This window comes from Globicephala melas, chromosome 16, assembly GCF_963455315.2.
Source record: "Globicephala melas chromosome 16, mGloMel1.2, whole genome shotgun sequence".
NCBI classification, from domain to species: domain Eukaryota; kingdom Metazoa; phylum Chordata; class Mammalia; order Artiodactyla; family Delphinidae; genus Globicephala; species Globicephala melas.
Window position 1 is genome coordinate 30351698 of NC_083329.1, and position 13765 is coordinate 30365462.

Genomic DNA, 13765 nt, shown 5'->3' on the forward strand with positions numbered 1-13765 from the left:
CAGAAAGCTGTTTTAAGGATTAAATGAGATAATGCATCTAAAACATATAAAATACCTAGCACAGTGCCAGGCTCATAATAAATCCTTAATATATGTAGCTATCATCATCAATAATAGTAACTGTGTGTTATACAAGCATCAGTGATGATCATTAAGGTCCTAAGGATTGAAATGAGCGGCTTTTGTGCAAGGATCTGACGTGGCCAGGTGATTTCTGAGCACTTCTCTGTGCTTTGCTCTATGTCTGGAGAAATGGGGCGGTATCGAGCTTCATCTCTGTCTACAAGTAGCTTAGTGACGTGGATTGTGCTCAGCACATGCCCCTCCTGAGTCTACGAATGGGTCCCTTGATGCTCATGTGGGGCTCTCCTGACCCTCTGTGTATATACTGTGAGCCAGACTCTCTGTGGGCTTATAAAAAAAAAAAAAGCTGATGATACAAGGTTTGGCATGTGGGCCACCTGGGTAAGGTGGAAGGTGGCTAGAACCCAAGGTCTTTGGATTCTGGTCTTTCGCCTTGACCAGAAGAAGAGCTGCTGAGAGGCTTCAGCACCACGGACAGCTCCGTGCCCAGCCCCTCCGCCCGGCTTTTCTGGGCTTTCTTGCTGCTGTTGCCACCTGCAGAACACACTGAGCCAACTAGACACCTTCCTTGCCTTGTAATGTGACAAGGCTCTGTCTTTCTGCCTGTCTGGGAGGTACTTAAGGGTCTTATACCCTTTGGGCATCCCTGTGAGTGTATATGGAGGGGACGTGAGGGGCTGCAAATATTCTGGGGAGGCTGACCTCGTGCCATTCCAGTCCCCCAAGCTCCCCTTTTCTTCTGAGAAACTCCTAAGGCCAAGACTCAGACAGGGCCTGGACTGCTCTGAAGGGGATGGGGGGACAGTGGGCGAGGTCTTTGGTAAAAGAAATGGACCCCATTTTCCCCTTACGGGCCAGGGAGGAGAGGATTGGGAATGCCTCAGGGGCTCAGTGATCCTCTGTTGGCCTCCTTGGTGGACCACTCCTGCCATGGGCTTCAGTCAGACGTCTGTTCTGGCGTTAGGTGCCGTGCCGCATCGGCCAGGGCCCCCAAGTTCTCCCTGGGGAAACTCAAACTAGCAACTTGGTCACTTGTCCTGAGTGGAGCCCCCTCCCCATGCACAGCTTGGATTCTACTTGCCCAGTCCTGTTGCCCCTGTGCCTGGGTCTTTCTCTTCCCAAACCACATTGAATCCTGCCCATACCACTCCCAGGTCCTTATGAGGGACAACCCAGAGTCTGCCCTCAGAGCTAGATAAACTTAACTGAGAAAAATGATACGAATGAAGGATGGTCTGCGTGCATGCATCCCTCAAAATATTCTAAAATCCACCCTGGCTCAAGACAGGCCAGTGGAGAGCAGCGCATGGGGTGAGGTTGACTTGTCTGTGAACGACTTCTCCTGAGCTCTGATCCCAGGCCATTAGCCTGGACTGGCAGTGTATAAGTAATTGCCCTGTGAAACACACTGCTGTGTCAGAAGCAGACCAATTTACCAAATGTCATTTTGCTAAAAGCCAATTTGCCAAAAGTGAATTCACTGAATGGCCGGTTTGTCAAATGACCAATTCATCAAATTGACTTACTTTCTTTCTTTTTTTTTTTTTTTTTTTTGCGGTACGTGGGCCTCTCACTGTTGTGGCCTCTCCCGTTGTGGAGCACAGGCTCTGGACGCACAGGCCCAGCGGCCACGGGTCATGGGCCCAGCTGCTCCGCGGCACGTGGGATCCTCCCGGACTGGGGCACAAACCCGTGTCCCCTGCATCGGCAGGCAGACTCTTAACCGCTGCGCCACCAGGGAAACCTGACTTACTTTCTTTAACTACTTTGTGTGAGTCGACTGGTTTGCGTTTCGCCTTTATGATAGTATTTTCAGGACTGGTCCATTTGTCTCTGGCCCCACTCCTGGTGTTTGAACCATGATGAGCCCAGCCCCAGTCTCTCCCTGTGACCACCAGGAGCTGGGGCAGGGAAACCCAACAGCCCCTAAAAGGCCTTTATGAAGACAAATGGGAAACAACCCAACTAAAACCAAATTGGTAAAGGAAAGAAAAGAAATTTAGCAAATGGGCCCTTTGGAGAACTGGCTGGTCTGTGACTTGGCTTCTGGGGAAGTGACTCAGAAACAGGCAACCTAATATCCTTGAGCCTCCTTTGGGGATGCTGGTAAATGTCCTGCTTTTCTGTTCTGCTGCTGCCTCTTTATGGGACCCGTACGAAGCCTCCATGCTTGGTTTTATTTATTTATTTATTTTAAAAGTTTATTTATTTATTTATGGGCTACGTTGGGTCTTCGTTGCTGCACGCGGGCTTTCTCTAGTTGCGGCAAGCAGGGGCTACTCTTTGTTACGGTGCGCGGGCTTCTCATTGCGGTGGCTTCTCTTGTGGCGGAGCATGGGCTCTAGGCACGCGGGCTTCAGTAGTTGTGGCGCACGGGCTTAGCTGCTCCACGGCATGTGGGATCCTCCTGGACCAAGGCTCGAACCTGTGTCCCCTGCATTGGCAGGTGGATTCTTAGCCACTGCGCCACCAGGGAAGTCCCCCGTGCTTGGTTTTAGAACCAGGAAAGGCCGTGTCTCTCCCCCAAGCTTGTTTTCATCTGTGGACTTGGTGAATTGTATGCACAGCAGTCTCCACATCCTCCTAGGCCGGGAGAAGCCCAGGCCCACATGTAGCAGATGCAGAGGCTTTTGTAGGGTGTACTTCTCCCTCTTGTTTGATATGTCTACTCATTTTTGTCTTCTTTTTTTTTTTTAACTCTTCCTCTGGTTCCTGTTATCTTACTCCATTTTATAATGTATCCCTAAAACTGCCTTAATTCCTTCCTGAAACCAGGCAAAGAAGGAATCCAGACCAGCTCTGAAGGCTGTTCTGTTGGCCCAGGCCCCCCAGGCCTGCCCTGCGGGGCCCCAAGGTCCTCGCTCCTCCAACATCAGCATCTCAGCCCATCCCACTGGACCCTGAGGTCTCATCCTGGAGCAGGGCACTGTACCTGCTCTTCAGGGAGATGTGTAAGCAGACGTGAACTGCTGCAACGGAGACAGATGCCGTCCTACCCTGGGATACAGCGTGTCACCTGGCACAGTCAAAATGCTCACGTGCCCACAGGGCCTGCTTTCCCGCCTCCTTGTCTCTTTGATGTTGATTCCCAGTCCTTCATCACTTTGGGGTGGGCACTGTTTCTGCCGCCCTCTGTGCGGTGTCCTCTCAGCCAGGGGATTTCCCCACTGCTTAGAATTGTGAGCCCCAATTCTTTGGGTGTTGGTCACCTCAAAGATTTTTTCCACCTTTGTCTCTTCTGGGGAGGATCAGGGAGGCAGGACATTAGCATTTGTTGAATGCCTTCAAAGCACCACGCGCTGGAATCAGTGCTTTATATGTCGTTTTTAAAAACTTTTCATTGAAGTATAACATATATCCAGGAAAGTGCAAATTTCTGTACATGTGTTATGTATTTTCGTATATATAACTCGCTGAATTTTCACAAAGTGATCACACCCATATAACCAGCAAGAGATCAAGAATGAAAACATCATGAGCACCCAGAAGCCTCTTGTTCCTCCTTCCAGTCATTAATCCCCTCACACCAGTAACCACGGTCCTGATTCCTAACAGCATAGATGCCTTTTGCCTATCTTTGTGCTTTATTTAAGTGGCACATGTGGTATCTAATCCTCACTATATAACCCAGCAAGAGGGAGCTGTGGTGAACTCTCCTTTACACGTGGGCAACCAGATTCAGAGAGGTTGAGTAACTTCCCAAGGTCACAGAGGCAGTAAATGGTGGAGCTTGGAATCAAACCCAGGGTTGTTTGGCTCCAAAGCTCATGTTCTTTCCTCTATATCTTGATTCTTTCTCCTGCTGAACCCCCCTGCCCCTTCCCCACTGTGTGCCTGGGCTGGGAATCTCTGAAGTTATTGGTCCTAACGACTCAAATGTGTCTGGGACAAGAGCCTTGTCTCCCCCAGTGCATCCCTGCTCAGGACTCAGCAGAATGCCTGGAACTTCTTGGGGGCTCAGTGCATGGTGGTTGATTACAGGGAAGGCCTTACCCGGCACTCACATTAAGAGGGGCTTGCATTCCCCCGCCTCCTTCATTTGCCCAGTTGCCATTATCGTGTTCTTGCCATGGTGGCTGGGACCTGTGCCTTCTGGTCTGTTTCCTGTTTGTCCTTGAGCCACTCACTCCTGAATGGGACTCCAGCCTCTGAGCAGCTTTCCTTGGCAGGGCTCTGTGGTTGCTTTGTGGGGTGCGTGCATCTCCTCTGATACCTCTATTGTGGGAATTGATTGCAGTGATCGGTAGCTGCATGACAAGCAGCCCAATTCACAGAAATGTTACCCAGGCTGGTTTTATGGCGCCGCGATCCAGGGCTGCTTAATGTCTCTTCCTAATGAGGTTTCTGCAACATTAACTCCGTGGGTCTAGAGGGAGGGGGGGCTGCCCACAGGAGGGTGTGTGGCTTCGGGGTGGTGTGGTGGACAGGAGAGGAAGGCCATCTCTCCTGCTGACGGTGCCTGGCGTGCACTGGTAGCTTGGAGCAGCCCATTTTTCCTGCAAAGCTCCAACCGCACCATCTATGGTGTGAGCCTCCAAAATTACCTACGGGAATTTGGACGTCAGGAGTTCCTTGGGAAAATATTGTGTGTTTAACACTTTTTAAAATCTCAAGGCCTCACAGAGCATGCGTGAGCTTTAATTCCATGAATATCGTAACCACCTTAGGAGGAGAGGGGTGGAGAAGGAGAGGGGTCAGACCTGGACCACACAGCAATTAGTAGGGGTGGTTTAAAGCCTTGGCAGCAACGTGATTGCCACCTACTGTGTGCCAGACAGTCTTTGGGATACATTCACATACCTTTGTCTGTTTGCCCCTCATAAGCTTGTTACAGATGAGGAAACTGAGGTGCAAAGAGGCAGCCAGTTGATTCTGAGCTTGCTTTTGAACCCAGGTCGCCTGACTCCTCTCCCAGACCAGCTACTGCCTGGCCAGCGCCTCACCCTCCCCTCACTGAGGCTCCTTTGGGGGACACAGGCTTATCTGATGGCCCCCGCCATTTATCCTAGCTGGCCTGACTCTGGCCCTCGGGAGGAGAGGAGAGGGGATCGGGGAGCCCAAGGATTAGCAAGGGGAACTGGCTACTTAGTGCAGCCTTAGGAGAAGACAGAGGCAGCTCCCAGGTGGAGTGCGGGTGTCTTTCCTTTGTTTTGACAACAGCAGGGGAGCGGGGCCCAAGATCAAAGGAAACTAGGCTGTGGATGGTGGGACAAGTTCCCTTCACCCCACCACCAGCCTGTCCTTTGATACTACTCCCTGGTCTCTTCTGCACTCTCCCCCTTCCCCCGACCCAAATTTGACTTTTGGAGTTGATGAAACAAACTCATCCACACTGAGAGTCAGCCCCTGATAAGCTTTCAGTTTGCTCTTCTGGGAGCACCTGAGATTTATGAATGACAAAGTCCCAGTCGTTACCTTGAGGTTGGAGCCCAGGCAGAAAGGGTTCAGGTCCTTATCACCAGATGTCTCTCAGGAGCCCTCCTTGAAGGTCACTTGGAGACAGGTGCACGCACATGCCACGTACCCACGGAGGGTAGATCTGGGGCCCCTGAATATTGTCCGTGGGCTGGGGAGCCTGGGCGGGGAGGGGTAATTGCAGAACTAATTTCCTTCCTGGGTGGAAAGGGTAGGATTTGAGGGGAGGCTCGAAGGATAAGCAGAGACAAAGGAGGGATGGTCCTGCCAGATCCCAGGAGCACCTTAGATGCGGGTGTGCACCTGGCATCCCAGCCCTGGGGTGCGTCCTACAGCAGGGACCTGGGGTACAGAGCAGCCCCCTGGGGCTCTGTCTTCCAGCCCCTGGCTGGGGCCCTGAGCTGGAGCAGTGGTTCCTGTTGGCATGGAGGAGCTGAGTGCCTCTCAGGCAGCGTCCCCCTGCCCCAACCCCAGCAGGAATGTAGGGAGGGTGGTGGTACTAATGTCGTGGCTGTCACTGCCCTCTGGTGAGCACCTCCTCTGTTCCCCATGAAGGTGGGCAGTGGCATGCCACAGGTGACAGGTCAGAGGCTGCTCTTCCCTCTCTCCACTCAGTGGGGGTGTCTGTGTCCAAGTCTCTTCCCATCCCGCCCCCTAAGGAGTGGGAGTTGTCTCCTCTGCCCCTGGCTTTGAAAAGCTGGCGGGTACAGGGGCTACAACCCCTTTGCTTTAGCCCTAGCTGGGGACAGGAAGAGTTTTAAGCTTCCCTCTGTCAGATGCAGCACTGTTCTTTTTAAAAAATTATTTATTTATTTGTTTTACTGTGCGCGGGCTTTTCTCTAGTTGCGGCAAGCGGGGGCTAATCTTCGTTGCGGTGCGTGGGCTTTTCATTGCAGTGGCTTCTCTTGTTGCGGAGCATGGGCTCTAGGCGCGCAGGCTTCAGTAGTTGTGGCGCACGGGCTTAGTTGCTCCGTGGCATGTGGGATCTTCCTGGACCAGGGCTCGAACCTGTGTCCCCTGCATTGACAGGCGGTTTCTTAACCACTGCGCCACCAGGGAAGTCCCAGCACTTTTCAGACTTTAATATGCATATGAATCACCTGGGGGGATCTTACTAAAATGCAGATTCTGATTCAGTAGGCGGGGCTAGAAAGTTCATATTTCTAAAACTCCCAGGTGGCTCCGCTGCTGCTGGTTCAGGTGCCAGAGATGTGGGTGCTGAGTCACCAGCTGAGGGTCCCTGGGCGGCACTTAGCAGCCGCAGCAGCATGAGGGAGGCTGCCCGGAGCTGGGCTCACCCGTGTGTGATTTAATCCTCCCGACCTCACTGGGAGGTAGTGCTGTTGGAAGGGGAGACCCAGGGGCTAGGAACTAACCGCTGGTCTTGCCCGAGATCACACAGTGGGCTGGTGGCAGAGCCAGCCTCCAGCCTCATCCCCCTGATTCCAAGACCTGGAGTTTTTCTTTTTTTTTACATCTTTATTAGAGTATAATTGCTTTACAATGGTATATTAGTTTCTGATTTGTAACAAAGTGAATCAGCTATACACATACATATGTTCCCATATCTCTTCCCTCTTGTGTCTCCCTCCCTCCCACCCTCCCTATCCCACCCCTCCAGGCGGTCACAAAGCACTGAGCTGATCTCCCTGTGCTATGCAGCTGCTTCCCACTAGCTATCTATTTTACGTTTGGTAGTGTATATATGTCCATGCCACTCTCTCGCTTTGTCCCAGCTTACCCTTCCCCCTCCCCATATCCTCAAGTCCATTCTCTAGTAGGTCTGCGTCTTTATTCCTGTCTTACCCCTAGGTTCTTCATGACATTTTTTTTTTCTTAAATTCCATATATATGTGTTAGCATACAGTATTTGTCTTTCTCTTTCTGACTTACTTCACTCTGTATGACAGACTCTAGCAAGACCTGGATTTTTCAGCCCTGCCCCTCCCTGGCCCCCCAGCCCTGAGGCCCATGAAGACGATTAGCAGTGGCAGCTGACTCTGCCAGTCCCGGCCAAGAGCACCGCACACAGCCTCAGTTAGGCCCCATGACCCCACAGTCATTCCCACTTCACTGAGGAGGAGACTGAGGCTCAAGGCGTTAGGAAACTGCCAGGAGGTCCCTCGGTGGGGAGGTACATGGCCGGCTTCAAGGCCCAAGGCCCAAGTCCTTAATCCGCTAAGGGAGCCCTGGGGGAGGTGGCCTGGAACAGTCGGGCTGCCCTGGTTTCCTCCATCCCCATACTGGGCGAGCACAGGGTAACCAGCGGGCGAGGGAACAGGCCAGGTTGCCCAGAGCCTCCGTGTGGCTTGAAAGGCCGACAGAGCAGGCCCCCAGCTCTGCAGTAGGGCCGGCAGGGAGGTCGCTCTGGCTGGTGCCCAGTGTCTCTGGCTGGAAACGCCCCCTGTGCTGATCCCCTCAGGCCGGTCTGCTAGCAGGACCCAATCTGGTTAGAGCGTGAAGGGGGATTAGCAGAGAGAACATGGGGTCCTGACCTTGGCTTTCTAGCCCCTGCCTCTCCTGGCCCTGGCAGAGGGTGGAGGGATTGGCAGCGTGCAGGAGGAGAGGTGGTGCCCAAGCCAGGCTGTGGGCTTGCTGCCCTTTTCTTCAGGGAAGGGGGACCCAGCTGGGGTCATTGGGGATGTCCCAGACCCCGGGGGTGGAGGTACTGGCAGCAGCTTGTGTCTCAGGGCCCTTGATCTTGGGTGGTGGGATTCAGGCCGGGGGATCTTTGCCTGCAGCACCCTTACCTCGAGTCCCCCGGGTGGACCCCAGGGGCTCCAACTCCCTGTCCTCCTGTGGGTCCTGGGAGAGTCACTTACCTTCCTCAGAGGCTCCCCCACCTCTCTGCTCATGCTGCTGGGACCACCTCAGAGCCATGGAGGGTGATTATTGAAGTTCCATAAAGATGGGTGAAGGGAAGGGCAGGGTTGATTATAACACCGTTGGCAACAAGCGCTTCTTCCCCCAGCCCCCTGTAGAGCCCTCACTCGTTGGGTGAGTGTTAGACAGAGCAAGTACAACCATACCCAGTGCACGGGGAAGAGGTCTGGTCTCACAAAGTTCATACAGAACCAGCCATCCTGCCCCAAGCCCCTGCTTTTCCCTCTCAGTCACATGGCCTGTCCTAACTCTTTGCTTTAATCCGGAAAATGCAGAGGGATTGGAGCAAGAGAATCATGGAAGGATCCACTTCAGTTCAGTTCAGCTAAAAATTACTGAGCCTCTGCAACACACCAGGTGTCCAGGGACTGTCTGGAGGCAGAGAGGGGTGTTAACCAAAAATCAGTATTTTATTACATCCAGTGCACAAATATTTCATTATAAACCTGGATTAGTGCTGAGAAGAGAAAGTGTCGGGGCCCTGGGAGCCTGCAGCAGAGGGAGCTGTCAGAGGAGGTGTCTGTAGACTGAGATGTGAAGGATGAATAGAAGTTACCATTCCTCCACAAGAGTGGAGGAAGCATAGTCTTGGCAGAGGGAACAGAAGTGCAGAGGTCCTGTGGCAGGAGGGATTCGAAGCAATGAAGGAACGGCAGCACATGTGGAGTCATGGGCAGGGGTGAGAGCACCTAGTGCCTACCACATCAGAGTCTGCAAGGTAGGTACCACTTCTTACCCCCATTTTGCAGATGAGAAAACTGAGGCCAGAGAGGTTAGTGACTCACCCAAGACCACATGATTTAAGTGGGTGAGACAGGGCTCGTTGAACCCAAGTCTCCAGGGTGACACTTAGCTGTGGGCATTCTCCTCTATGCCCTGGCCTCTCAGTGTGTGCTTCCTGGACCAGCAGCCTCTGTATCCCCTGGGAGCTTGTCAGAAATCTAGGACCTTATCCTTTCCCGTAGAATCTGTCCCCAGCCGGTCCCTTGTCTGGTTGCTGCATCCTTGCTCTCGAATCTGCTTCTCGCTGTCCTGCCTGAGGTGTCCTTCTGAACTGCTGTCCGCCCTGTGGCTCTGTGCCCTGTGCTTCCCCCTGGCCAGGATCGGGCCACCAGCTGCTCCGGGTTTTGGTTTGTCCTTCCAGCTCCACAGCCCACCCTCTCCCAGGATGGCCTCTCTCAGTGTATCTCATTCTGCCCCGACATACCCCAGGCCACGCACCTCACTTCAGGGTCTCTGACAAGGTCACCGAGGGAGAAGAATAGGGCAACATTGATCAAGTTTCAGGGAGAAAAAGGAGGCTCAGGGCCTGGGAAAATATGATGAGAAAAGTTGTAGGTGGTACATTTGAAGTTTGCATGCCAACCTGGTGAAAATGGATATAAGAAACTTTATTTCAAAGAGGTTTGGGAAAGACAAAACAGTTGTTCACCAGGTAGGGGATCAACGGGGCAAAAAAAAGAATAGCTTTGTTTGGGTTTGCCAAATGGCTGAGCAAGCATCCAAGTCCGGGGAAGGCTTCTGGCGCCCCCTAGTGAGATAACTGGAGACAACAGTCAGAACCTTAGCAAAGGGATAGGCGGACTGTGCTTAATTAAGGCTGGTCAAAAGCCCACATTTCTCTTTTTTCTTTCTTTTTTTTTCTTAAGAGTTTTATTTATTTATTTATTTTAAGATTTTTTAAAATGTGGGCCATTTTTAAAGTCTTTATTGAATTTGTTACAATACTGCTTCTGTTTTATGTTTTGGTTTTATGGCCCCGAGTCATGTGGGATCTTAGCCCCCCCCCCCCCCGACCAGGGATCGAACCTGCACCCGCTGCATTTGAAGGCAAAGTCTTAACCATTGGACCACCAAAGAAGTCCCCAGCATTTCTTAAATATTGCCAAATGGAGGTACTAGAACAGAAGCATAAATATTTACATGAACTCTCTTAATCTTCTTCAAAGTCCTGCGTGGTAGATATTTTAATCCCCATATTACAAATAGGGAAATTGAAGCTCTCAGGCATGTAACTTCTAATGTAAATGGCAGAAGCAGGAGCTGAACTTAGATCCTTCCGTTGCAGAGTTCGGGTTCTCTCCACCACCCTCTCTGCTGTCAGCACTCTGCATTTTCCTCCGCCTTTCAAGGCTCACCTGTTTCCCTCTGGTCTAGAGGCTGGCCTCTTTAAGGTCTCAAATTCAGTTTCCTTTACTCATTTTAACAGTGTGAGCACCGGCTCACTACTGTGGCCTGGCCCTGGTGGATCCACACCCACCCCTGGACCCTCACCTCAATAATTGGCACTTGGTGTCCACTGGGGGCAGCGTCTTTTCTCTATTAGCTTTGGTGACCCAGAGCCATGTCTAAAAGGCTATCAGATCACACTCCTCTCTGGTCTAACCTGTCGCCTTCTCTGGTCTGCAAGCCTTTTTCCTGCCAACACTCTCTTCCCAGCACCTCCTGCTCTCACCTACTCCTGGATCGTGCCAGGCTCGATGCGTCCTGCCTTTGACAGACCGTTCCTGCCCCTCCCTTCCCCACTTAGCTCCCGGTGTGTATCCTTAGAGAATTGCTCTGCCTGAATCATACTTTGATGTGATGTTATTATAAGAAACAGACACTTGAAACCCGTTTATTATAAGGATCTAGTGTTATTGATTAGGACACACAGTCATTTTTTATAAAGACCCCTGGAGAAATTCTTGTCTCATCTTAGTGCCCAAAACACCTCTACTCCCGAGAAACTGGTTCTTTTGAGTTTATACATATATCGGGGATGCAGTTAACTGACCAGTTTTCCCTTTTCACATCAGCTCTCAGAAAGCTTAGAACCTACCCCCTGCCCCGACCAGGCAGCTGTGTGGATCACGTGGCGCTGCATGCTTGCTGTCCGATATTGATTTGTCTTTTCTCTGCCCTACTTTTTACTCCTGATCTCTTGCTGTTTTATAAATCCCTATAAGTCACCTTAAAGCCTTTCTGGAACAAGGTTGGCCTAAATCAATAGACTAGTCGATACAAGGGAGAAACCTTCTTGCAGGATTGTAGCGAGGATTAAACGGAATAATGGTTGCGAGCTGTCAGCCCAGAGTTTCCCCCCAAGCTTGGCTGAAGGGTGAACTGCTAGCTAGGGCTGAGATGAGGGTGCTACCAGAGGTCCCCACTCCTGGGCACCCTCCATCTTTCTGAAACCTGGGAGGCCGGGGGGAGAGGGGAGAGAAGCTGCTGTCACATTAAGGGACAGGCACAGGCCTGTTATAGTGAAGCCAGACACAGCGGGAATGTAGTTTTGGAGGAGAGAGAGGAGAGGCTGTGTCACAGGCTTGAGACGCCTTCCTTCAAGGAGAGACCGAGCAGGGAACAGGGGGTGTGATGGTGACAAAGCCCTTTTGGACAACAGGTGCTTGGGGCCGGTTAGGCAGCTGGGGGACAGGAGGGGTCGGGGTTTGGAGGGGAGGGAGCTCACAGAGGTTAGCTCACACTCTGTGCAGGGGGCAGGGTTTTGGGCGGTTTGTGGGGCAGGCCTTGCAAGGCTCGTATTCCCCCACTTTGCACACAAGGAAACTGGGGCTCAGGAGGGAAAGGCTGAGCCACAGATGCACAGCCAGGAGGTGGGGAACCGGGATTCGAAACTGCCTTTCTGAGGTCAGGGCCCCATGCGCTCTGCTGCGATGCTTCTGTTTTGTTGTCTCAGCAGAAAAACCCAGGCGGAGGGGAGCGGTTCCCGCAGCTCAGGGGACAGTGCACTGAGTGGCCCTGTGGGCTGTGTTCTCAGGTTTGAGGTGAACCCTGAGGCCCGTGGGGTGAATGGTTGAAGGGATGGAGACGGTCAAAGCCCCATGGGCCTGGCCCAGGAGGAGGGTCCGGGGTCTGCAGAACTGCCCATCCCACGTGGGGACTGGCAGCCCTGACTGTCTGAGGTCGCAGTTCCTCCCAGGGCTGCTGTGCGAGGGGAGGCCCTGCAACCTGACTGCCTGTTTCAGATTCTGGAGCCGCCACCCGCCAACCCGCCAGTGCTCCCTCAAAGAGCTGTGTAACTTCCCTGAGCTCCCTCCTGTCCTTGCGAAAGGGGGACGGCAGTAGTATTTGCCCCACGGTCAGTGCGAGGCTCAGGCGCACTCACACTTGTGACACGCCTGGCGGTGCAGGCGTTGGGGGGCGGTTGTTATCAGCACGGTGGGAAGCAGAGGGGCGTTCCGCAATGAGGATTGAGAGAGGGAGGAGAGGCAGGTGGACAGGTGCCTGAGGCCCAATCCTGCTGGGGAGCGGAAGCTGAGTTGCTGAGTCCCTGCAACGCCTCCTCCCTCACTTCAGGACTTTAATAATGGGGAGGTGATGGAGTCCTCAGAGGTCCCTGCCCTCCAAGCCCCAGGGCAGGGATGCAGCACGGCAGTCCCTAGGCCAGCACGCTCAGTGCCCCGTGTGGATCCAGGATCAGTGGCAGCCCTGCCCCCTGCAGTCCCCGAGACCATGGGGTCTGGAGTTCACAACCTGGTGGGCCACCTACTGGCTGGGTTATCTGGGGTCCAGCTATGCCTTCTTCTGAAGCCTCCATTCCTGGTCAGTAGAACAGATCAGGAACGGTAGGTAGACCCGCCATAGGTCTCAGGGCAGCTGTGGGCCCCGTCGAAAAGCTCCTTCTTTGCTTGCTCCTTTGCAGCCCTGGACGATGCCTTGGGGGCTGAGCTGACCCTGGTGGGTCTGGTGGGCAGGCTTGGGGGCTGGCAGAGCTGATCCTTGCTGCCCCAGGCTGCACCCCCCAGCTGCAACCCCTCTGCCCAGAGAAGGGGAGGTGGCTGGGGCCCGAGTTCCAGTTCATTTATTCACTCATTCATTTGTTCGACAAATGTTTACCCAGTGATCTTTGCATGCCAAGCACTGTCCCAGGTGCTGGGATACAGCTGTGTCTGGTCTGGGCACTGTCTGGCCTGCTTGACCTCCCTGACTCATCAGGGCACGCTGGAGAAATCTTTTCTGACAGTGTTCTCCCTCTGGCTTTGTCCTCGCAGGGACCTGAGTGAGAACGCCATCCAGGCCATCCCCAGAAAGGCTTTTCGTGGAGCCACAGACCTCAAAAATTTGTGAGTATGGGCCTGGGAGGGAGAGGGGCTTGGGGACTGTCGGGCCACCCCTGTCAGCATCCTTATGGGTCTCCCCAGGCCCTGTGGTCCAGGCAGCCGAGGAGCTGGTCTGGGCTCTGAGATGGCTCGTGCCAGCATGGTCTTCTGGAACAGTCTGGGGCTGGAGGAAACAGGCATCCTTTGGGGGCCAGGTGGAAGGGAGTGTCATGAACTGTGGGGTGCTTGGGTGATGTCCTTGTTCCATTGCAATGGACAGTCTCTGTGCCCTTACCCTCCAGTGGGTGGGGAGAGCTGGGTCTGAATGTTTTCTTGCAGGT

General features: G+C 53.2%; 1 protein-coding gene across 3 annotated transcripts in view; it reads left to right on the plus strand.

Annotated features, from left to right (window-relative positions):
• The window catches only part of SLIT1 (slit guidance ligand 1), a 207181-nt gene that overhangs the window by 134702 nt on the left and 58714 nt on the right, over positions 1-13765 (plus strand). For all 3 annotated transcript variants that reach the window (XM_060286113.1, XM_030865222.2, XM_060286114.1), the window contains exon 5: positions 13377-13448. In XM_060286113.1, the coding sequence (XP_060142096.1) occupies positions 13377-13448 (72 nt within the window). The remainder of the gene's footprint in view (positions 1-13376; positions 13449-13765) is intronic.